Source organism: Salmo salar, chromosome 16 (genome assembly GCF_965601325.2).
Source record: "Salmo salar chromosome 16, fSalSal1, whole genome shotgun sequence".
NCBI lineage: Eukaryota > Metazoa > Chordata > Actinopteri > Salmoniformes > Salmonidae > Salmo > Salmo salar.
Window position 1 is genome coordinate 96,650,001 of NC_138306.1, and position 24,118 is coordinate 96,674,118.

General features: G+C 51.9%; 2 protein-coding genes across 3 annotated transcripts in view; both read left to right on the forward strand.

The window, feature by feature from the left end:
• LOC123728080 (glypican-5-like) overlaps positions 1 to 5,908 on the forward strand; it is a 46,063-nt gene extending 40,155 nt beyond the window's left edge. The window contains exon 3 of one of the 2 annotated variants that reach the window (XM_082963224.1): positions 5,823 to 5,908. In XM_082963224.1, coding sequence (XP_082819350.1) covers positions 5,823 to 5,878 — 56 coding nt within the window. In that variant the 3' untranslated portion in view covers positions 5,879 to 5,908. Of the gene's footprint in view, positions 1 to 5,425; positions 5,554 to 5,822 lie in introns of those variants that run through there. The other variant, XM_082963223.1, reaches the window with a different exon arrangement.
• A 73-nt stretch (positions 5,909 to 5,981) lies between these two features.
• LOC106597150 (glypican-5) lies at positions 5,982 to 14,674 on the forward strand. The gene is made up of 4 exons (XM_082962443.1): positions 5,982 to 6,515; positions 6,689 to 6,847; positions 14,081 to 14,214; positions 14,464 to 14,674. The coding sequence occupies exons 1-4, from the start codon at positions 5,997 to 5,999 to the stop codon at positions 14,672 to 14,674; spliced, it is 1,023 nt and encodes a 340-aa protein (XP_082818569.1). The 5' UTR covers positions 5,982 to 5,996.
• The last annotated feature ends 9,444 nt before the right edge of the window (positions 14,675 to 24,118 follow it).

Consider the following 24,118-nt stretch of genomic DNA (forward strand, 5'->3'; position numbering starts at 1 on the left):
CCTGGGAGCTTTATCATAGTGAATGAATGCCTGGGAGCTTTATCATAGTGAATGAATGTCCTGGGAGCTTTATCATAGTGAATGAATGCCTGGGAGCTTTATCATGATGAATGAATGCCTGGGAGCTTTATCATAGTGAATGAATGCCTGGGAGCTTTATCATAGTAAATGAATGCCTGGGAGCTTTAACATAGTGAATGAATGTCTGGGAGCTTTATCATAGTGAATGAATGCCTGGGAGCTTTATCATAGTGAATGAATGCCTGGGAGCTTTAACATAGTGAATGAATGCCTGGGAGCTTTATCATAGTGAATGAATGCCTGGGAGCTTTATCATAGTGAATGAATGCCTGGGAGCTTTATCATAGTGAATGAATGCCTGGGAGCTTTAACATAGTGAATGAATGCCTGGGAGCTTTATCATAGTGAATGAATGCCTGGGAGCTTTAACATAGTGAATGAATGCCTGGGAGCTTTATCATAGTGAATGAATGCCTGGGAGCTTTATCATAGTGAATGAATGCCTGGGAGCTTTATCATAGTGAATGAATGCCTGGGAGCTTTATCATAGTGAATGAATGTCTGGGAGCTTTATCATAGTGAATGAATGCCTGGGAGCTTTAAAATAGTGAATGAATGCCTGGGAGCTTTAACATAGTGAATGAATGCCTGGGAGCTTTATCATAGTGAATGAATGCCTGGGAGCTTTAACATAGTGAATGAATGCCTGGGAGCTTTATCATAGTGAATGAATGCCTGGAAGCTTTATCATGATGAATGAATGCCTGGGAGCTTTATCATAGTGAATGAATGCCTGGGAGCTTTATCATAGTGAATGAATGCCTGGGAGCTTTAACATAGTGAATGAATGCCTGGGAGCTTTATCATAGTGAATGAATGCCTGGGAGCTTTAACATAGTGAATGAATGCCTGGGAGCTTTATCATAGTGAATGAATGCCTGGGAGCTTTAACATAGTGAATGAATGCCTGGGAGCTTTAACATAGTGAATGAATGCCTGGGAGCTTTATCATAGTGAATGAATGCCTGGGAGCTTTATCATAGTGAATGAATGCCTGGGAGCTTTATCATAGTGAATGAATGCCTGGGAGCTTTATCATAGTGAATGAATGCCTGGGAGCTTTATCATAGTGAATGAATGCCTGGGAGCTTTATCATAGTGAATGAATGCCTGGGAGCTTTATCATAGTGAATGAATGCCTGGGAGCTTTATCATGATGAATGAATGCCTGGGAGCTTTATCATAGTGAATGAATGCCTGGGAGCTTTATCATAGTAAATGAATGCCTGGGAGCTTTATCATAGTAAATGAATGTATGGGAGCTTTATCATAGTGAATGAATGCCTGGGAGCTTTATCATAGTGAATGAATGCCTGGGAGCTTTAACATAGTGAATGAATGCCTGGGAGCTTTATCATAGTGAATGAATGCCTGGGAGCTTTATCATGATGAATGAATGCCTGGGAGCTTTATCATAGTGAATGAATGCCTGGGAGCTTTAACATAGTGAATGAATGCCTGGGAGCTTTATCATAGTGAATGAATGCCTGGGAGCTTTAACATAGTGAATGAATGCCTGGGAGCTTTATCATAGTGAATGAATGCCTGGGAGCTTTATCATAGTGAATAAATGCCTGGGAGCTTTATCATAGTGAATGAATGCCTGGGAGCTTTATCATAGTAAATGAATGTATGGGAGCTTTATCATAGTGAATGAATGCCTGGGAGCTTTAACATAGTGAATGAATGTCTGGGAGCTTTAACATAGTGAATGAATGCCTGGGAGCTTTAACATAGTGAATGAATGCCTGGGAGCTTTAACATAGTGAATGAATGCCTGGGAGCTTTATCATAGTGAATGAATGCCTGGAAGCTTTATCATGATGAATGAATGCCTGGGAGCTTTATCATAGTGAATGAATGCCTGGGAGCTTTATCATAGTGAATGAATGCCTGGGAGCTTTAACATAGTGAATGAATGCCTGGGAGCTTTATCATAGTGAATGAATGCCTGGAGCTTTATCATAGTGAATGAATGCCTGGGAGCTTTATCATAGTGAATGAATGCCTGGGAGCTTTAACATAGTGAATGAATGTCTGGGAGCTTTATCATAGTGAATGAATGCCTGGGAGCTTTATCATAGTGAATGAATGCCTGGGAGCTTTATCATGATGAATGAATGCCTGGGAGCTTTATCATAGTGAATGAATGCCTGGGAGCTTTAACATAGTGAATGAATGTCTGGGAGCTGAGACCCCCCAGAGAAGCCCAGTCTAGTCTCACCCTATAATCCCTATGGGGTTTTCAGTAGCTTCCTCTCCTCTCCTCTCCTCTCCTCTCCTCTCCTCTCCTCTCCTCTCCTCTCCTCTCCTCTCCTCTCCTCTCCTCTCCTCTCCTCTCCTCTCCTCTCCTCTCCTCTCCTCTCCTCTCCTCTCCTCTCCTCTCCTCTCCTCACCTCACCTCTCCCCCCCTTTCCTCTCCTCTCCTCTCCCCAGTCACCAGACTCTGAGATCAGATGTGTTAATCCCCTTTAATCAGACAGATCCCTTTCTCTCAGCCCGGCACCCAGAGCCGTCACATCCCAGTGCTGGGTGTTACCTAGGCTCAGGCACGTCTCCTTCCAACCCCCCTCACCAGTCTCTCTCTCTAAACCGCCTGCCGTCGCCTCTCTCTCTGTCCTCAGCTCTACAGCTCAGCACCCTGCTCCCTCTTTCACCCCTACAGCAGAGTCACAGCACCGTAGCCTCATGACAGGCACATGGTGTGGGATCCTAGCTCGTCCCAGCCTGGGTCCTGGGGGAAGGAGAGACTTCCCACTGGCCACGTCCTAGCTCGTCCCAGCCTGGGTCCTGGGGGAAGGAGAGACCCACTAGCCACGTCCTAGCTCGTCCCAGCCTGGGTCCTGGGGGAAGGAGAGACCCACTAGCCACGTCCTAGCTCGTCCCAGCCTGGGTCCTGGGGGAAGGAGAGACCCACTGGCCACGTCCTAGCTCGTTCCAGCCTGGGTCCTGGGGGAAGGAGAGACCCACTGGCCACGTCCTAGCTCGTCCCAGCCTGGGTCCTGGGGGAAGGAGAAACCCACTGGCCACGTCCTAGCTCGTCCCAGCCTGGGGGAAGGAGAGACCCACTGGCCACGTCCTAGCTTGTCCCAGCCTGGGGGAAGGAGAGACCCACTGGCCACGTCCTAGCTCGTCCCAGCCTGGGTCCTGGGGGAAGGAGAGACCCACTGGCCACGTCCTAGCTCGTCCCAGCCTGGGTCCTGGGGGAAGGAGAAACCCACTGGCCACGTCCTAGCTCGTCCCAGCCTGGGGGAAGGAGAGACCCACTGGCCACGTCCTAGCTCGTCCCAGCCTGGGTCCTGGGGGAAGGAGAGACCCACTGGCCACGTCCTAGCTCGTCCCAGCCTGGGTCCTGGGGGAATGAAAGACCCACTGGCCAGGTCCTAGCTTGTCCCAGCCTGGGTCCTGGGGGAAGGAGAGACCCACTGGCCACGTCCTAGCTCGTCCCAGCCTGGGGGAAGGAGAGACCCACTGGCCACGTCCTAGCTCGTCCCAGCCTGGGGGAAGGAGAGACCCACTGGCCACGTCCTAGCTCGTCCCAGCCTGGGGGAAGGAGAGACCCACTGGCCACGTCCTAGCTCGTCCCAGCCTGGGGGAAGGAGAGACCCACTGGCCACGTCCTTGCTCGTCCCAGCCTGGGTCCTGGGGGAAGGAGAGACCCACTGGCCACGTCCTAGCTCGTCCCAGCCTGGGTCCTGGGGGAAGGAGAGACCCACTGGCCACGTCCTAGCTCGTCCCAGCCTGGGGGGAAGGAGAGACCCACTGGCCACGTCCTAGCTCGTCCCAGCCTGGGTCCTGGGGGAAGGAGAGACCCACTGGCCACGTCCTAGCTCGTCCCAGCCTGGGTCCTGGGGGAAGGAGAGACCCACTGGCCACGTCCTAGCTCGTCCCAGCCTGGGTCCTGGGGGAAGGAGAGACCCACTGGCCACGTCCTAGCTCGTCCCAGCCTGGGTCCTGGGGGAAGGAGAGACCCACTGGCCACGTCCTAGCTCGTCCCAGCCTGGGTCCTGGGGGAAGGAGAGACCCACTGGCCACGTCCTAGCTCGTCCCAGCCTGGGGGAAGGAGAGACCCACTGGCCACGTCCTAGCTCGTCCCAGCCTGGGTCCTGGGGGAAGGAGAGACCCACTGGCCACGTCCTAGCTCGTCCCAGCCTGGGGGAAGGAGAGACCCACTGGCCACGTCCTAGCTCGTCCCAGCCTGGGTCCTGGGGGAAGGAAAGACCCACTGGCCACGTCCTAGCTCGTCCCAGCCTGGGGGAAGGAGAGACCCACTGGCCACGTCCTAGCTCGTCCCAGGGGTCTAAACCTCCTGTTCTACTGCGCCCCAGAAACCCTTTCAGTCCCCCCCCTCCTCCTGTAGAAACCCTTTTAGTCCCCCCCTCCTCCTGTAGAAACCCTTTTAGTCCCCCCCCTCCTCCTGTAGAAACCCTTTCAGTCCCCCCCCTCCTCCTGTAGAAACCCTTTCAGTCCCCCCCTCCTCCTGTAGAAACCCTTTCAGTCCCCCCCTCCTCCTGTAGAAACCCTTTCAGTCCCCCCTCCTCCTGTAGAAACCCTTTCAGTCCCCCCCCTCCTCCTGTAGAAACCCTTTTAGTCCCCCCCCCTCCTCCTGTAGAAACCCTTTCAGTCCCCCCCTCCTCCTGTAGAAACCCTTTCAGTCCCCCCCCTCCTCCTGTAGAAACCCTTTCAGTCCCCCCCCTCCTCCTGTAGAAACCCTTTCAGTCCCCCCCTCCTCCTGTAGAAACCCTTTCAGTCCCCCCATCCTCCTGTAGAAACCCTTTTAGTCCCCCCCCTCCTCCTGTAGAAACCCTTTCAGTCCCCCCCTCCTCCTGTAGAAACCCTTTCAGTCCCCCCCTCCTCCTGTAGAAACCCTTTCAGTCCCCCCCTCCTCCTGTAGAAACCCTTTCAGTCCCCCCCTCCTCCTGTAGAAACCCTTTCAGTCCCCCCCTCCTCCTGTAGAAACCCTTTCAGTCCCCCCTCCTCCTGTAGAAACCCTTTCAGTCCCCCCCCTCCTCCTGTAGAAACCCTTTTAGTCCCCCCCCTCCTCCTGTAGAAACCCTTTCAGTCCCCCCCTCCTCCTGTAGAAACCCTTTCAGTCCCCCCCTCCTCCTGTAGAAACCCTTTCAGTCCCCCCATCCTCCTGTAGAAACCCTTTCAGTCCCCCCTCCTCCTGTAGAAACCCTTTCAGTCCCTCCCTCCTCCTGTAGAAACCCTTTCAGTCCCCCCCTCCTCCTGTAGAAACCCTTTCAGTCCCCCCCTCCTCCTGCAGAAACCCTTTCAGTCCCCCCCTCCTCCTGTAGAAACCCTTTCAGTCTCTCCCCTTCTGCCTCTCTCTCTCCTCCTGTAGAAACCTTTGAGTCTCTGATGAAGGCATCAGAGAACCGCACCAACCTGGTCCTCTAGTATTAACCATCTCTCTCGCTCTCCCCTCTCCCTCTCTCTCCCCCTCTGCCTCTCTCTCTCCCTCTCTCTCTCCCCCTCTCCCTCTCTCTCTCCCCCTCTGCCTCTCTCTCTCCCTCTCTCTCTCCCCCTCTCCCTCTCTCTCTCCCCCTCTGCCTCTCTCTCTCCCTCTCTCTCTCCCCCTCTGCCTCTCTCTCTCCCCCTCTGCCTCTCTCTCTCCCTCTCTCTCTCCCCCTCTGCCTCTCTCTCTCCCTCTCTCTCTCCCCCTCTCCCTCTCTCTCTCCCCCTCTGCCTCTCTCTCTCCCTCTCTCTCTCCCCTTCTGCCTCTCTCTCTCCTCCTGTAGAAACCTTTGAGTCTCTGATGAAGGCATCAGAGAACCACACCAACCTTGTCCTCTAGTATTAACCATCTCTCTCGCTCTCCCCTCTCCCTCTCTCTCCCCCTCTGCCTCTCTCTCTCCCTCTCTCTCTCCCCTTCTGCCTCTCTCTCTCCTCCTGTAGAAACCTTTGAGTCTCTGATGAAGGCATCAGAGAACCACACCAACCTTCTCCTCCAGGCGTCGTACCGTGACATGGCCGGGGAGGCGTCGGTTCCGGTGAGAGAGTTGTTCGCTGACGTCGGCCTCTTCCTCATCGGCTCCGACCTCGACGTCGACGACGTCACCAGCCGCTTCTTCGACGCCCTCTTCCCGTTGGTCTACAACCGCGTCGTCGACCCCGGCCTCGGCCACGTCGCCCCCGGATACTCCGAGTGCGTCCGCTCCGCCCGCCGCGATCTGACCCCGTTCGGCTCCTCTCCGGGACTCCTAGCCAATCAGATCGGGAGGTCCGGGGTCGAGGGTCGCGTGCTGTTACAGGCGTTGCACCTCGGCGTTGAGGTGATCAACACCACGGACCACCTGGTGTTTAGCAGGGAGTGTCGTAAAGCTCTGCTCAGGATGCAGTACTGTCCCCACTGCCACGGATTCACCCTCTCTAAACCCTGTATGGGCTACTGCCTCAACGTGATGCGAGGCTGTCTGGCTAGCATGGCTGAGGTAACTCTGGCTTTGTTGTTTTACACATAATAATAATAATAACAATATATATTATTCTGCTTGTTATCTATTCATCTTTCTTGTGGATTCTTGTTTTCATGTGATTTGTATTTGTTTATTTTTTAACTTTTTACTGGGAAAGGTTGTAAATAGAATTTTGATTTTGATTTGAGGTGGACCCCCATTGGAGAGAATTCGTAAGGTCGTTAGAGGGGCTGTCGGCCCGCATGCACGGAACTCAGGACCTGGAGCAAGTGCTGCTGGGAGTTCACGCCGTCGTCCACGACGCCGTCGCACACGCTCAGAAGAACGGACCACACCTCTCTAGACAGGTGAGGTTTTTGGTGAGGCGTTGTCGTCGTCGTCCCCCCCGTTGGATTGTCATAATAACGTGAAACCAACCAGTCACCAGACTAAGTGAATAACGTCTACGAATAAGAAACACACATTTTCTCAGAGAGACAGAGAGAGTTCCACTACTGAAGAGAGGTTTAAAGACTGAACCAAACTCTCCATTTCATCTGCTACGACTCCGTCACCCAGGAATGTACTGCAGACTACACACACACACACACACACACACACACACACACACACACACACACACACACACACACACACACACACCACTCAACAACAGCGTGCCCAGAACCTTCTCAGAATAGACCATTGTGGGCAGCGAGCCCCCAGTAGCCAGAAGAGGTTGTCCAGACTGTTAACCAGAGAGAGTTAGTTCATCCCCAGTAACCAGAAGAGGTTATCCAGACTGTTAACCAGAGAGAGTTAGTTCATCCCCAGTAGCCAGAAGAGGTTGTCCAGACTGTTAACCAGAGAGAGTTAGTTCATCCCCAGTAGCCAGAAGAGGTTGTCCAGACTGTTAACCAGAGAGAGTTAGTTCATCCCCAGTAGCCAGAAGAGGTTGTCCAGACTGTTAACCAGAGAGAGTTAGTTCATCCCCAGTAGCCAGAAGAGGTTGTCCAGACTGTTAACCAGAGAGAGTTAGTTCATCCCCAGTAACCAGAAGAGGTTGTCCAGACTGTTAACCAGAGAGAGTTAGTTCATCCCCAGTAGCCAGGAGAGGTTGTCCAGACTGTTAACCAGAGAGAGTTAGTTCATCCCCAGTAGCCAGAAGAGGTTATCCAGACTGTTAACCAGAGAGAGTTAGTTCATCCCCAGTAGCCAGAAGAGGTTGTCCAGACTGTTAACCAGAGAGAGTTAGTTCATCCCCAGTAGCCAGAAGAGGTTATCCAGACTGTTAACCAGAGAGAGTTAGTTCATCCCCAGTAGCCAGAAGAGGTTGTCCAGACTGTTTAACCAGAGAGAGTTAGTTCATCCCCAGTAGCCAGGAGAGGTTGTCCAGACTGTTAACCAGAGAGAGTTAGTTCATCCCCAGTAGCCAGAAGAGGTTATCCAGACTGTTAACCAGAGAGAGTTAGTTCATCCCCAGTAGCCAGAAGAGGTTGTCCAGACTGTTAACCAGAGAGAGTTAGTTCATCCCCAGTAGCCAGGAGAGGTTGTCCAGACTGTTAACCAGAGAGAGTTAGTTCATCCCCAGTAGCCAGAAGAGGTTATCCAGACTGTTTAACCAGAGAGAGTTAGTTCATCCCCAGTAGCCAGAAGAGGTTATCCAGACTGTTAACCAGAGAGAGTTAGTTCATCCCCAGTAGCCAGAAGAGGTTGTCCAGACTGTTAACCAGAGAGAGTTAGTTCATCCCCAGTAGCCAGAAGAGGTTGTCCAGACTGTTAACCAGAGAGAGTTAGTTCATCCCCAGTAGCCAGAAGAGGTTGTCCAGACTGTTAACCAGAGAGAGTTAGTTCATCCCCAGTAACCAGAAGAGGTTATCCAGACTGTTAACCAGAGAGAGTTAGTTCATCCCCAGTAGCCAGAAGAGGTTGTCCAGACTGTTTAACCAGAGAGAGTTAGTTCATCCCCAGTAGCCAGAAGAGGTTATCCAGACTGTTTAACCAGAGAGAGTTAGTTCATCCCCAGTAGCCAGAAGAGGTTATCCAGACTGTTTAACCAGAGAGAGTTAGTTCATCCCCAGTAGCCAGAAGAGGTTGTCCAGACTGTTTAACCAGAGAGAGTTAGTTCATCCCCAGTAGCCAGAAGAGGTTGTCCAGACTGTTAACCAGAGAGAGTTAGTTCATCCCCAGTAACCAGAAGAGGTTATCCAGACTGTTTAACCAGAGAGAGTTAGTTCATCCCCAGTAACCAGAAGAGGTTGTCCAGACTGTTTAACCAGAGAGAGTTAGTTCATCCCCAGTAACCAGAAGAGGTTGTCCAGACTGTTTAACCAGAGAGAGTTAGTTCATCCCCAGTAGCCAGAAGAGGTTGTCCAGACTGTTAACCAGAGAGAGTTAGTTCATCCCCAGTAGCCAGAAGAGGTTGTCCAGACTGTTTAACCAGAGAGAGTTAGTTCATCCCCAGTAACCAGAAGAGGTTGTCCAGACTGTTTAACCAGAGAGAGAGAGTTCATCCCCAGTAGCCAGAAGAGGTTGTCCAGACTGTTAACCAGAGAGAGTTAGTTCATCCCCAGTAACCAGAAGAGGTTGTCCAGACTGTTAACCAGAGAGAGTTAGTTCATCCCCAGTAACCAGAAGAGGTTGTCCAGACTGTTAACCAGAGAGAGTTAGTTCATCCCCAGTAGCCAGAAGAGGTTGTCCAGACTGTTAACCAGAGAGAGAGAGTTCATCCCCAGTAGCCAGAAGAGGTTGTCCAGACTGTTAACCAGAGAGCGAGTTAGTTCATCCCCAGTAACCAGAAGAGGTTGTCCAGACTGTTTAACCAGAGAGAGTTAGTTCATCCCCAGTAGCCAGAAGAGGTTATCCAGACTGTTAACCTGAGAGAAGCAATAAAACTGGCCTTTAGACTAGTTGAGTATCTGGAGCATCAGCATTTGTGGGTTCGATTACAGGCTCAAAATGGCCAGAAACAAAGACCTTTCTTCTGAAACTCGTCAGTCTATTCTTATTCCATGTGAGAAATTGCCAAGAAACGGAAGATCTTGTACAACGCTGTGTACTACTCCCTTCACAGAACAGCACAAACTGGCTCTAACCAGAATAGAAAGAGCCAACTTGACACAACTGTGGGAAGCATTGGATTTAACATGGACCAGCATCCCTGTGGAAGTCTTTCCACACCTCGTAGAGTCGCTGCCCCGATGAATTGAGTCTGTTCTGAGGGCAAAAAAGGGTGTAACTCAAAATTAGGAAGGTGTTCTTAATGTTTTGTCCACTCAGTGTAGACTACAGTGACTAGTGTACACTAGACTGGCTCACTTCAACATTGACTACAGTGAGTAGTGTACACTAGACTGGCTCACTTCAACGTAGACTACCGTGAGTAGTGTACACTAGACTGGCTCACTTCAACGTAGACTACGGTGAGTAGTGTACACTAGATTGGCTCACTTCAACATAGACTACCGTGAGTAGTGTACACTAGACTGGCTCACTTCAACGTAGACTACCGTGAGTAGTGTACACTAGACTGGCTCACTTCAACATAGACTACGGTGAGTAGTGTACACTAGACTGGCTCACTTCAACATAGACTACAGTGAGTAGTGTACACTAGACTGGCTCACTTCAACGTAGACTACCGTGAGTAGTGTACACTAGACTGGCCCACTGCAACGTAGTGTACACTAGACTGGCCCACTTAAACGTAGTGTACACTAGATTGGCTCACTTCAACGTAGACTACCGTGAGTAGTGTACACTAGACTGGCTCACTTCAACATAGACTACAGTGAGTAGTGTACACTAGACTGGCCCACTTCAACATAGACTACCGTGAGTAGTGTACACTAGACTGGCTCACTTCAACATAGACTACCGTGAGTAGTGTACACTAGACTGGCCCACTTCAACGTAGACTACAGTGAGTAGTGTACACTAGACTGGCTCACTTCAACATAGACTACAGTGAGTAGTGTACACTAGACTGGCTCACTTCAACATAGACTACAGTGAGTAGTGTACACTAGACTGGCCCACTTCAAGATAGACCACGGTGAGTAGTGTACACTAGACTGGCCCACTTCAACGTAGTGTACACTAGACTGGCCCACTTCAACATAGACTACGGTGAGTAGTGTACACTAGACTGGCCCACTTCAACATAGACCACGGTGAGTAGTGTACACTAGACTGGCCCACTTCAACGTAGTGTACACTAGACTGGCCCAATTCAACATAGACTACCGTGAGTAGTGTACACTAGACTGGCCCACTTCAACATAGACTACAGTGGGTAGTGTACACTAGACTGGCCCACTTCAACATAGACTACGGTGAGTAGTGTACACTAGACTGGCCCACTTCAACATAGACTACAGTGAGTAGTGTACACTAGACTGGCCCACTTCAACGTAGTGTACACTAGACTGGCCCACTTCAACATAGACCACCGTGAGTAGTGTACACTAGATTGGCTCACTTCAACATAGACTCCAGTGTGTAATAATGTTTGGTACACTCAGTGTATATGTGATCATATACCAATGTAAGCAAAGTTTAAATGATTATGTTTTAGTCAAATATTATATCTGTTTGTGCTTCTTATAGTCTTATATCTAATTACGTTCAGGTCCCCTGATCATCAGCTCAAGACAAAATGGTCCCGCGGCTGAATCTAGTTGATAATCCATACCCTGCGGTGCATTACTTTAGACCAGAGTCCTCTGGGTCCATCTAGTGGCGACATCCGGCCACTGCACCCTGTTAGGAGGGGTGTCCAGAGTCTTCTGGGTCCATCTAGTGGCGACATCCTGTTAGGAGGGGTGTCCAGAGTCCTCTGGGTCCATCTAGTGGCGTCATCCTGCCACTGCACCCTGTTAGGAGGGGTGTCCAGAGTCCTCTGGGTCCATCTAGTGGCGACATCCTGCCACTGCATCCTGTTAGGAGGGGTGTCCAGAGTCTTCTGTGTCCATCTAGTGGCGACATCCTGCCACTGCACCCTGTTAGGAGGGGTGTCCAGAGTCTTCTGGGTCCATCTAGTGGCGTCATCCTGTTAGGAGGGGTGTCCAGAGTCCTCTGGGTCCATCTAGTGGCGACATCCTGCCACTGCACCCTGTTAGGAGGGGTGTCCAGAGTCCTCTGGGTCCATCTAGTGGCGACATCCTGTTAGGAGGGGTGTCCAGAGTCCTCTGGGTCCATCTAGTGGCGACATCCTGTTAGGAGGGGTGTCCAGAGTCCTCTGGGTCCATCTAGTGGCAACATCCTGCCACTGCACCCTGTTAGGAGTGGTGTCCAGAGTCTTCTGGGTCCATCTAGTGGCGTCATCCTGTTAGGAGGGGTGTCCAGAGTCCTCTGGGTCCATCTAGTGGCGACATCCTGCCACTGCACCCTGTTAGGAGGGGTGTCCAGAGTCCTCTGGGTCCATCTAGTGGCGACATCCTGTTAGGAGGGGTGTCCAGAGTCCTCTGGGTCCATCTAGTGGCAACATCCTGCCACTGCACCCTGTTAGGAGGGGTGTCCAGAGTCTTCTGGGTCCATCTAGTGGCGTCATCCTGTTAGGAGGGGTGTCCAGAGTCCTCTGGGTCCATCTAGTGGCGTCATCCTGCCACTGCACCCTGTTAGGAGGGGTGTCCAGAGTCTTCTGGGTCCATCTAGTGGCGTCATCCTGTTAGGAGGGGTGTCCAGAGTCCTCTGGGTCCATCTAGTGGCAACATCCTGCCACTGCACCCTGTTAGGAGGGGTGTCCAGAGTCCTCTGGGTCCATCTAGTGGCGACATCCTGCCACTGCACCCTGTTAGGAGGGGTGTCCAGAGTCCTCTGGGTCCATCTAGTGGCGTCATCCTGCCACTGCACCCTGTTAGGAGGGGTGTCCAGAGTCTTCTGGGTCCATCTAGTGGCGTCATCCTGTTAGGAGGGGTGTCCAGAGTCCTCTGGGTCCATCTAGTGGCGTCATCCTGCCACTGCACCCTGTTAGGAGGGGTGTCCAGAGTCTTCTGGGTCCATCTAGTGGCGTCATCCTGTTAGGAGGGGTGTCCAGAGTCCTCTGGGTCCATCTAGTGGCGACATCCTGCCACTGCACCCTGTTAGGAGGGGTGTCCAGAGACCTCTGGGTCCTTCTAGTGGCGACATCCTGCCACTGCACCCTGTTAGGAGGGGTGTCCAGAGTCCTCTGGGTCCATCTAGTGGCGTCATCCTGCCACTGCACCCTGTTAGGAGGGGTGTCCAGAGTCTTCTGGGTCCATCTAGTGGCGTCATCCTGTTAGGAGGGGTGTCCAGAGTCCTCTGGGTCCATCTAGTGGCGTCATCCTGCCACTGCACCCTGTTAGGAGGGGTGTCCAGAGTCTTCTGGGTCCATCTAGTGGCAACATCCTGTTAGGAGGGGTGTCCAGAGTCCTCTGGGTCCATCTAGTGGCGACATCCTGCCACTGCACCCTGTTAGGAGGGTGTCCAGAGTCCTCTGGGTCCATCTAGTGGCGACATCTTGCCACTGCACCCTGTTAGGAGGGGTGTCCAGAGTCCTCTGGGTCCATCTAGTGGCGACATCCTGCCACTGCACCCTGTTAGGAGGGGTGTCCAGAGTCCTCTGGGTCCATCTAGTGGCGACATTCCTGCCACTGCACCCTGTTAGGAGGGGTGTCCAGAGTCCTCTGGGTCCATCTAGTGGCGACATCCTGCCACTGCACCCTGTTAGTAGGGGTGTCCAGAGTCTTCTGAGTCCATCTAGTGGTGACATCCTGCCACTGCACCCTGTTAGTAGGGGTGTCCAGAGTCTTCTGAGTCCATCTAGTGGCGACATCCTGCCACTGCACCCTGTTAGGAGGGGTGTCCAGAGTCCTCTGGGTCCATCTAGTGGCGACATCCTGCCACTGCATCCTGTTAGGAGGGGTGTCCAGAGTCCTCTGGGTCCATCTAGTGGCGTCATCCTGCTACTGCACCCTGTTAGGAGGGGTGTCCAGAGTCTTCTGAGTCCATCTAGTGGCGACATCCTGCCACTGCACCCTGTTAGGAGGGGTGTCCAGAGTCTTCTGGGTCCATCTAGTGGCGTCATCCTGTTAGGAGGGGTGTCCAGAGTCCTCTGGGTCCATCTAGTGGCGACATCCTGCCACTGCACCCTGTTAGGAGGGGTGTCCAGAGTCCTCTGGTTCCATCTAGTGGCGACATCCTGTTAGGAGGGGTGTCCAGAGTCCTCTGGGTCCATCTAGTGGCAACATCCTGCCACTGCACACTGTTAGGAGGGGTGTCCAGAGTCTTCTGGGTCCATCTAGTGGCGTCATCCTGTTAGGAGGGGTGTCCAGAGTCCTCTGGGTCCATCTAGTGGCAACATCCTGCCACTGCACACTGTTAGGAGGGGGTGTCCAGAGTCCTCTGGGTCCATCTAGTGGCGACATCCTGCCACTGCATCCTGTTAGGAGGGGTGTCCAGAGTCCTCTGGTTCCATCTAGTGGCGTCATCCTGCCACTGCATCCTGTTAGGAGGGGTGTCCAGAGTCCTCTGGGTCCATCTAGTGGCGACATCCTGCCACTGCACCCTGTTAGTAGCTCTCTAACACTAGGAAGCTGTACGTCAGCTGATTTTTGTTCTCTGCGGTTGTTGTCCTCCAGGTGTATAAAGTATGTGGTCGCCCCAGTAGACAACCTGCCCAGTCGGTCAGTGACCAGAGGGACGGCGCTAGAGAGTCCATCCCTCTCAAAGCCTCCGTCAGAGAAACAGGAAACGCCCTGGTTACCGTGACAACGTGAGTATTTACAGTCTCAGTTCAACACCGGTCACTTTATAGTCCTCATTTTCTACTTACTCAACACTTCAGTCTGCGCTTTTACACAGTCCTCAAAAGGTTGATCTTTCAGGGCATTATTGTATTGTTGATTTAGGTTTTCTTAGATTACTATTTTAGCGTTATGACGCTCTTGAGAGGACTGTAGGGGGGGGGGGGGGGGTGTGGAAGTAAAACCAGTGTTGGTCACCTGTGTGTCTGTCTCAACAGAGAGTTCCTGAACAGTCTACGTTTGTACCGTACCTTCTACGGTGGCCTGGCGGACCAGCTGTGTGTGAACCAGCTCGCCTCCGCTGATGGACTGGCCTGCTGGAACGGCGCTGATGTGGTCAAGAGGTATAAAACCACTCCCCTACCTCACACACACAGACCTATCACTGACCTGGCTACGTCTCTCTCTCTCTCACAGACCTATCACTGACCTGGCTATCTCTCTCTCTCTCTCTCTCACAGACCTATCACTGACCTGGCTACCTCTCTCTCTCTCTCTCTCACAAACCTATCACTGACCTGGCTACCTCTCTCTCTCTCTCTCTCTCTCTCTCACAGACCTATCACTGACCTGGCTATGTCTCTCTCTCTCTCACAGACCTATCACTGACCTGGCTACCTCTCTCTCTCACAGACCTATCACTGACCTGGCTACGTCTCTCTCTCTCTCTCACAGACCTATCACTGACCTGGCTACCTCTCTCTCTCTCTTTCTCTCTCTCTCTCTCTCTCTCTCTCTCTCTCTCTCTCTCTCTCTCTCTCTTTCTCTCTCTCTCTCTCTTTCTCTCTTTCTCTCTCTCTCTCTCTCTCTGTCTCTCTCTCTCTGTCTCCTCTCTCTCTTTCTCTCTGTCTCTCTCTCTCTCTCTCTCTCTCTCTCTCTCTCTCTCTCTCTCTCTCTCTCTCTCTCTCTCTCTCTTTCTCGCTCTCCCTCTTTTTCTCTCTCCCTCTCTCTCTCCTCTCTCTCTCTCTCTCCCTCTCTCTCTCTCCCTCTCTCCCTCTCTCTCACAGACCTATCACTGACCTGGCTACCTCTCTCTCTCTCTCACAGACCTATCACTGACCTGGCTACCTCTCTCTCTCTCTCTCACAGACCTATCACTGACCTGGCTACCTCTCTCTCTCTCTCTCACAGACCTATCACTGACCTGGCTACCTCTCTCTCTCTCTCTCTCACAGACCTATCACTGACCTGGCTACCTCTCTCTCTCTCTCTCTCACAGACCTATCACTGACCTGGCTACTTCTCTCTCTCTGTGTCCCAAATGGCAGCCTTATCGACCAGGGCCCCTAGACAATAGGGCCCCTAGAGAATAGGGCCCCTAGGGAGTAGGGCCCCTAGGGAATAGGGCCCCTAGGGAGTAGGGCCCCCTAGGGAGTAGGGCCCCTAGGGAGTAGGGCCCCTAGAGAATAGGGCCCCTAGGGAGTAGGGCCCCTAGAGAATAGGGCCCCTAGAGAATAGGGCCCCTAGGGAATAGGGCCCCTAGGGAGTAGGGCCCCTAGGGAATAGGGTGCGATTAGGGCTTCAGACACTTATTGAAATCCCCAGCAGAATCAACAGTGTTATGTATGAATGGCCCTGCAATGTTTTATTCATTACTGTCTCTCCAGGAGTGTGTTTGATCCAATACATTATCCACAGCAATCTGTCTATATGGGACTGTAGGCGCAAACAGGCTGTGTGTGTGTGTGTGTGTGTGTGTGTGTGTGTGTGTGTGTGTGTGTGTGTGTGTGTGTGTGTGTGTGTGTGTGTGTGTGTGTGTGTGTGTGTGTGTGTGTGGGGGGGGGGGGTTGTTGTAATTGTATAGAACAGCTTTTCTCGTATGTCAAGTAATACGTTTTTCTTCACCTTGTTTCAATTGAATAATCACCAATCTGCAGCCAGACAGACAGACACGCAGCCAGACAGACAGACACGCAGCCAGACAGACAGACACGCTGCCAGCCAGACAGACACGCTGCCAGCCAGACAGACACGCTGCCAGACAGACAGACACGCTGCCAGACAGACAGACACGCTGCCAGACAGACAGACACGCTGCCAGCCAGACAGACACGCTGCCAGCCAGACAGACACACTGCCAGACAGACACGCTGCCAGACAGACACGCTGCCAGACAGACACGCTGCCAGACAGGACACGCTGCCAGACAGACACGCTGCCAGCCAGACAGACACGCTGCCAGCCAGACAGACACGCTGCCAGACACGCTGCCAGACAGACAGACACGCTGCCAGCCAGACAGACACGCAGCCAGACAGACAGAAACGCTGCCAGACAGACACGCTGCCAGACAGACAGACACGCAGCCAGACAGACAGACACGCAGCCAGACAGACAGACAAGCAGCCAGACAGACAGACACGCAGCCAGCCAGACAGACACGCAGCCAGCCAGACAGACACGCAGCCAGCCAGACAGACACGCAGCCAGACAGACACGCTGCCAGACAGACACGCAGCCAGCCAGACAGACACGCAGCCAGCCAGACAGACACGCAGCCAGCCAGACACGCTGCCAGCCAGACACGCTGCCAGCCAGACACGCTGCCAGCCAGACAGACACGCTGCCAGCCAGACAGACACGCAGCCAGCCAGACAGGACACGCTGCCAGCCAGACAGACACGCTGCCAGACAGACAGACACGCTGCCAGACAGACAGACACGCTGCCAGCCAGACAGACACGCTGCCAGACAGACAGACACGCTGCCAGCCAGACACGCTGCCAGACAGACACGCTGCCAGCCAGACAGACACGCTGCCAGCCAGACAGACACGCAGCCAGCCAGGACAGACACGCTGCCAGCCAGACAGACACGCTGCCAGACAGACAGACACGCTGCCAGACAGACAGACACGCTGCCAGCCAGACAGACACGCTGCCAGACAGACAGACACGCTGCCAGCCAGACACGCTGCCAGACAGACACGCTGCCAGACAGACACGCTGCCAGACAGACAGACACGCTGCCAGACAGACAGACACGCTGCCAGACAGACAGACACGCTGCCAGACAGACAGACACGCTGCCAGACAGACACGCTGCCAGACAGACAGACACGCTGCCAGACAGACAGACACGCTGCCAGACAGACAGACACGCTGCCAGACAGACAGACACGCTGCCAGACAGACAGACACGCAGCCAGACAGACAGACAGACACGCAGCCAGACAGACAGACAGACACGCAGCCAGACAGACAGACAGACACGCAGCCAGACAGACAGACAGACACGCAGCCAGACAGACAGACACGCTGCCAGACAGACACGCTGCCAGACAGACAGACACGCTGCCAGACAGACAGACACGCAGCCAGACAGACAGACACGCTGCCAGACAGACAGACACGCAGCCAGACAGACAGACACGCTGCCAGACAGACAGACACGCAGCCAGACAGACAGACACGCTGCCAGACAGACAGACACGCTGCCAGACAGACAGACACGCTGCCAGACAGACAGACACGCTGCCAGACAGACAGACACGCAGCCAGACAGACAGACACGCTGCCAGACAGACAGACACGCAGCCAGACAAGACAGACACGCAGCCAGACAGACAGACACGCTGCCAGACAGACAGACACGCTGCCAGACAGACAGACACGCTGCCAGCCAGACAGACACGCTGCCAGCCAGACAGACACGCTGCCAGACAGACAGACACGCAGCCAGACAGACAGACACGCTGCCAGCCAGACAGACACGCAGCCAGACAGACACGCTGCCAGCCAGACACGCTGCCCGCCAGACAGACACGCTGCCAGACAGACAGACACGCTGCCAGACAGACAGACACGCTGCCAGACAGACAGACACGCTGCCAGACAGACAGACACGCTGCCAGCCAGACAGACACGCTGCCAGACAGACAGACACGCTGCCAGCCAGACAGACACGCTGCCAGCCAGACAGACACGCTGCCAGCCAGACACGCTGCCAGCCAGACAGACACGCTGCCAGACAGACACGCTTCCAGACAGACAGACACGCTGCCAGACAGACAGACACGCTGCCAGCCAGACAGACACGCTGCCAGCCAGACAGACACGCTGCCAGCCAGACAGACACGCTGCCAGACAGACAGACACGCTGCCAGACAGACACGCTGCCAGACAGACATGCTGCCAGCCAGACACGCTGCCAGCCAGACAGACACGCTGCCAGACAGACACGCTGCCAGCCAGACAGACACGCTGCCAGACAGACAGACACGCTGCCAGACAGACAGACACGCAGCCAGACAGACAGACACGCTGCCAGACAGACAGACACGCTGCCAGACAGACACGCTGCCAGACAGACAGACACGCTGCCAGACAGACAGACACGCTGCCAGACAGACAGACACGCAGCCAGACAGACAGACACGCAGCCAGACAGACAGACACGCTGCCAGACAGACAGACACGCTGCCAGACAGACAGACACGCACGCTGCCAGACAGACAGACACGCACGCTGCCAGACAGACAGACACGCACGCTGCCAGACAGACAGACACGCACGCTGCCAGACAGACACGCACGCTGCCAGACAGACAGACACGCACGCTGCCAGACAGACAGACACGCACGCTGCCAGACAGACAGACACGCACGCTGCCAGCCACCCAGACACGCTGGCAGCCACCCAGACACGCTGGCAGCCACCCAGACACGCTGCCAGACAGACAGACACGCTGCCAGACAGACGCGCTGCCAGCCAGACAGATGCGCTGCCAGCCAGACAGATGCGCTGCCAGCCAGACAGACGCGCTGCCAGACAGACAGAAGCGCTGCCAGACAGACAGACGCGCTGCCAGCCAGACAGACAGACGCGCTGCCAGACAGACAGACAGACACGCTGCCAGACAGACAGACAGACGCGCTGCCAGACAGACAGACAGACGCGCTGCCAGAGTGCACTATATAGGGAATAGGGCTCTGGTCTGTAGTAGTGCACTACATAGGGAATAGGGCTCTATAGGGCCCTGGTCTATAGTAGTGCACTACATAGGGAATAGGGCTCTATAGGGCCCTGGTCTAAAGTAGTGCACTACATAGGGAATAGGGCTCTATAGGGCCCTGGTCTGTAGTAGTGCACTACATAGGGAATAGGGCTCTATAGGGCCCTGGTCTAAAGTAGTGCACTACATAGGGAATAGGGCTCTATAGGGCCCTGGTCTAAAGTAGTGCACTACATAGGGAATAGGGCTCTGGTCTATAGTAGTGCACTACATAGGGAATAGGGCCCTGCTCTGCAGTAGTGCACTACATAGGGAATAGGGCTCTGGTCTGTATTACTGCACTACATAGGGAATAGGGCTCTGGTCTATAGTAGTGCACTACATAGGGAATAGGGCTCTGGTCTATAGTAGTGCACTACATAGGGAATAGGGCTCTGGTCTAAAGTAGTGCACTACATAGGGAATAGGGTTCTATAGGGCCCTGGTCTAAAGTAGTGCACTACATAGGGAATAGGGCTCTATAGGGACCTGGTCTGTAGTAGTGCACTACATAGGGAATAGGGCTCTGGTCTATAGTAGTGCACTACATAGGGAATAGGGCTCTGGTCTGTAGTAGTGCACTTCATAGGGAATAGGGTGCCGTTTGGGACACAGTCGGTGGAGTTGGGTCTGGTTGCCTCAGTGCCGGGGTCCCTGCTACTGTGCCCTGGGGATCAGAGGCCCTGATTTGGTCAGACAGCTCAGTCAGAGACCCTGATTGGCCAGTTGAAGCCACGTTTAATGGGGTGGTAATGAGAGCCTGGGGCGTAGCTGGAAGCTCCTTGAACCTAGCTGTTAGGGAGGGAGGGGAGGGGAGGGGAGGGGGAGGGAGAGGGAGAGGGAGGGAGGGGGGGGAGGGAGGGAGGGAGGGAGAGGGAGGGAGGGGGGGAGGAGGGAGGGAGTGAGGGAGGGAGAGGGGGGGAGGGAGAGAGGGAGGGGGGGAGGAGGGAGGGAGGGAGAGGAGGGAGGGAGGGAGGGAGGGAGGGAGGGAGAGGGGGGGAGGGAGAGAGGGAGGGAGGAGGGAGGGAGGGAGAGGGCGGGAGGGAGGGAGGGAGGGGGGGGAGAGAGGGAGAGGGAGGGAGGCAGGCTGTTACGGAGACAACGATGTAATGGAGGAACCTGGGGGTCAGGGGGAGGGAGGGAGAGTTTGTACCATGTTGTAATACCTGTTACTGGCCTCTAGAGTGCGCTCCAGCCGTATGGTGAAGCAGGATGGTTTGTACCATGTTGTAATACCTGTTGCTGGCCTCTAGAGTGCGCTCCAGCCATATTAAAATCAAATCATATATTTTATTGGTCACATGTAGATGTTATTGCTAGTGTAGTGAAATGCTTGTGCTTCTAGTTCTGACAGTGCAGTAATATCTAACAAGTAATCTACCAGTCCCACAACAACTACCTAATAAACACACATATAAAGGGGTGAATGAGAATATGTACATATAAATATATGGATGAGCGATGGCTGAACGGCATTGGCAAGATGCAGTAGATGGTATAGAGTACAGTATATACATATGAGATGAGTAATGTAGGGTATGTAAACATTATTAAAGTGGCTAAAGATTAATTTATTAAAGTGGTTAGAGATTTGAGTCTGTATGTTGGCAGCAGCCTCTCTGTGTTAGCGATGGCTGTTTATCAGTCTGATGGTCTGGAGATAGAAGCTGTTTATCAGTCTGATGGTCTGGAGATAGAAGCTGTTTACCAGTCTGATGGTCTGGAGATAGAAGCTGTTTACCAGTCTGATGGCCTGGAGATAGAAGCTGTTTACCAGTCTGATGGCCTGGAGATAGAAGCTGTTTACCAGTCTGATGGTCTGGAGATAGAAGCTGTTTATCAGTCTGATGGCCTGGAGATAGAAGCTGTTTATCAGTCTGATGGCCTGGAGATAGAAGCTGTTTATCAGTCTGATGGCCTGGAGATAGAAGCTGTTTACCAGTCTGATGGCCTGGAGATAGAAGCTGTTTACCAGTCTGATGGCCTGGAGATAGAAGCTGTTTACCAGTCTGATTGCCTGGAGATAGAAGCTGTTTATCAGTCTGATGGCCTGGAGATAGAAGCTGTTTAACAGTCTGATGGTCTGGAGATAGAAGCTGTTTAACAGTCTGATGGCCTGGAGATAGAAGCTGTTTATCAGTCTGATGGTCTGGAGATAGAAGCTGTTTATCAGTCTGATGGCCTGGAGATAGAAGCTGTTTATCAGTCTGATGGCCTGGAGATAGAAGCTGTTTATCAGTCTGATGGCCTGGAGATAGAAGCTGTTTATCAGTCTGATGGCCTGGAGATAGAAGCTGTTTACCAGTCTGATGGTCTGGAGATAGAAGCTGTTTATCAGTCTGACGGCCTGGAGATAGAAGCTGTTTATCAGTCTGACGGCCTGGAGATAGAAGCTGTTTACCAGTCTCTCGGACCCAGCTTTGATGCACCTGTTCTGTCCTGGGCAGCAGCAGAGCAGTACGGGAAGGAGAGAGGGTCCCGTCTACCTGACCTCATGTCCTATCAGAAGGGATGGTCGGACAAGCGACGGACACTCTGAGTTCTGTGTTCGTTTCACTGCCCTATGATGAGGCTCAGTGACAGCATGGCAGCCTGCTTCTATACTTCACAGAGATGTACTTTAATACTTCAGAGGTGTACTTCTGTAGTTCACAGAGATGTACGTCAATACTTCATAGAGATGTACTTCAATACTTCACAGAGATGTACTTCAATATTTCACAGAGATGTACTTCAATATTTCACAGAGATGTACTTTAATACTTCACAGAGATGTACTTTAATACTTCACAGAGATGTACTTTAATACTTCACAGAGATGTACTTCAATACTTCACAGAGATGTACTTCAATACTTCACAGAGATGCACTTCAATACTTCACAGAGATGTACTTCAATACTTCACAGAGATGTACTTCAATACTTCACAGAGATGTACATCAATCCTTCACAGGGATGTACTTCAATACTTCACAGAGATGTACTTCAATACTTCACAGAGATGTACTTCAATACTTCACAGAGATGTACATCAATACTTCACAGAGATGTACATCAATACTTCACAGAGATGTACATCAATCCTTCACAGAGATGTACTTCAATACTTCACAGAGATGTACTTCAATACTTCACAGAGATGTACTTCAATACTTCACAGAGACGTACATCAATACTTCACAGAGATGTACATCAATACTTCACAGAGATGTACATCAATACTCACAGAGATGTACTTCAATACTTCACAGAGATGTACTTTAATACTTCAGAGGTGTACTTCTGTAGTTTAGAGATGTACGTCAATACTTCATAGAGATGTACTTCAATAGTACTTCAATACTTCACAGAGATGTACTTCAATACTTCAGAGGTGTACTTATTTATATGGGCTGTACCCAGTGTTGTACCCAGTGTTGTACCCAGTGTTGTACCCAGTGTTGTACCCAGTGCTGTACCCAGTGCTGTACCCAGTGCTGTACCCAGTGCTGTACCCATGTGGACGGAGGTTTAGAACTATATAAGGCAGTTCCTTCATTAATGAATTATTGAATATTCTCTCAGATAAACCGTGATTGAAATGGCTTTTTTTAAGTAGCGTTCCAGTTAACCAGGAATAATTAATCCTTCTGGTCCTGCAGCCCACGACCACAGACTACTGTTCCCTCTCTGCTATATCTCTGTCTGTATAGTGTAGTACTGCTATATCTCTGTCTGTATAGTGTAGTACTGTTCCCTGCTATATCTCTGTCTGTATAGTGTACTACTGTTCCCTCTCTGCTCTGTCTGTATAGTGTAGTACTGTTCTCTCTCTGCTATATCTCTGTCTGTATAGTGTAGTACTGCTATATCTCTGTCTGTATAGTGTAGTACTGTTTCCTCTCTGCTATATCTCTGTCTGTATAGTGTATTACTGTTCCCTCTCTGCTAAATCTCTGTCTGTATAGTGTAGTACTGCTATATCTCTGTCTGTATAGTGTAGTAATGTTATATCTCTGTCTGTATAGTGTAGTACTGCTATATCTCTGTCTGTATAGTGTAGTACTGCTATATCTCTGTCTGTATAGTGTAGTACTGCTATATCTCTGTCTGTATAGTGTATTACTGTTTCCTCTCTGCTATATCTCTGTCTGTATAGTGTAGTACTGTTCCCTCTCTGCTATATATCTGTCTGTATAGTGTATTACTGTTCCCTCTCTGCTATAGCTCTGTCTGTATAGTGTAGTACTGTTCTCTCTCTGCTATATCTCTGTCTGTATAGTGTAGTACTGCTATATCTCTGTCTGTATAGTGTAGTACTGTTCCCTCTCTGCTATATCTCTGTCTGTATAGTGTACTACTGTTCCTCTCTCTGCTATATCTCTGTCTGTATAGTGTAGTACTGTTTCCTCTCTGCTATATCTCTGTCTGTATAGTGTACTACTGTTCCCTCTCTGCTATATCTCTGTCTGTATAGTGTAGTACTGTTCCCTGTCTACTATATCTCTGTCTGTATAGTGTAGTAGTGCTATATCTCTGTCTGTATAGTGTAGTACTGCTATATCTCTGTCTGTATAGTGTAGTACTGCTATATCGCTGTCTGTATAGTGTAGTACTGTTCCCTCTCTACTATATCTCTGTCTGTATAGTGTAGTACTGCTATATCTCTGTCTGTATAGTGTAGTAGTGCTATATCTCTGTCTGTATAGTGTAGTACTGCTATAGCTCTGTCTGTATAGTGTAGTACTGTTCTCTCTCTGCTATATCTCTGTCTGTATAGTGTACTACTGTTCCCTCTCTGCTATATCTCTGTCTGTATAGTGTAGTACTGCTATATCTCTGCTATATCTCTGTCTGTATAGTGTACTACTGTTCCTCTCTCTGCTATATCTCTGTCTGTA

Excerpts from the sequence above, each read along its gene's own strand:
- LOC106597150 (XM_082962443.1), top strand. The coding sequence starts at position 5,997 with ATGAAGGCATCAGAGAACCACACCAACCTTCTCCTCCAGGCGTCGTAC. Across the intron at positions 6,848-14,080 it reads GACCACACCTCTCTAGACAG|GTGTATAAAGTATGTGGTCG; the intron begins GTGAGGTTTTTG and ends GTTGTCCTCCAG. Across the intron at positions 14,215-14,463 it reads GCCCTGGTTACCGTGACAAC|AGAGTTCCTGAACAGTCTAC; the intron begins GTGAGTATTTAC and ends CTGTCTCAACAG.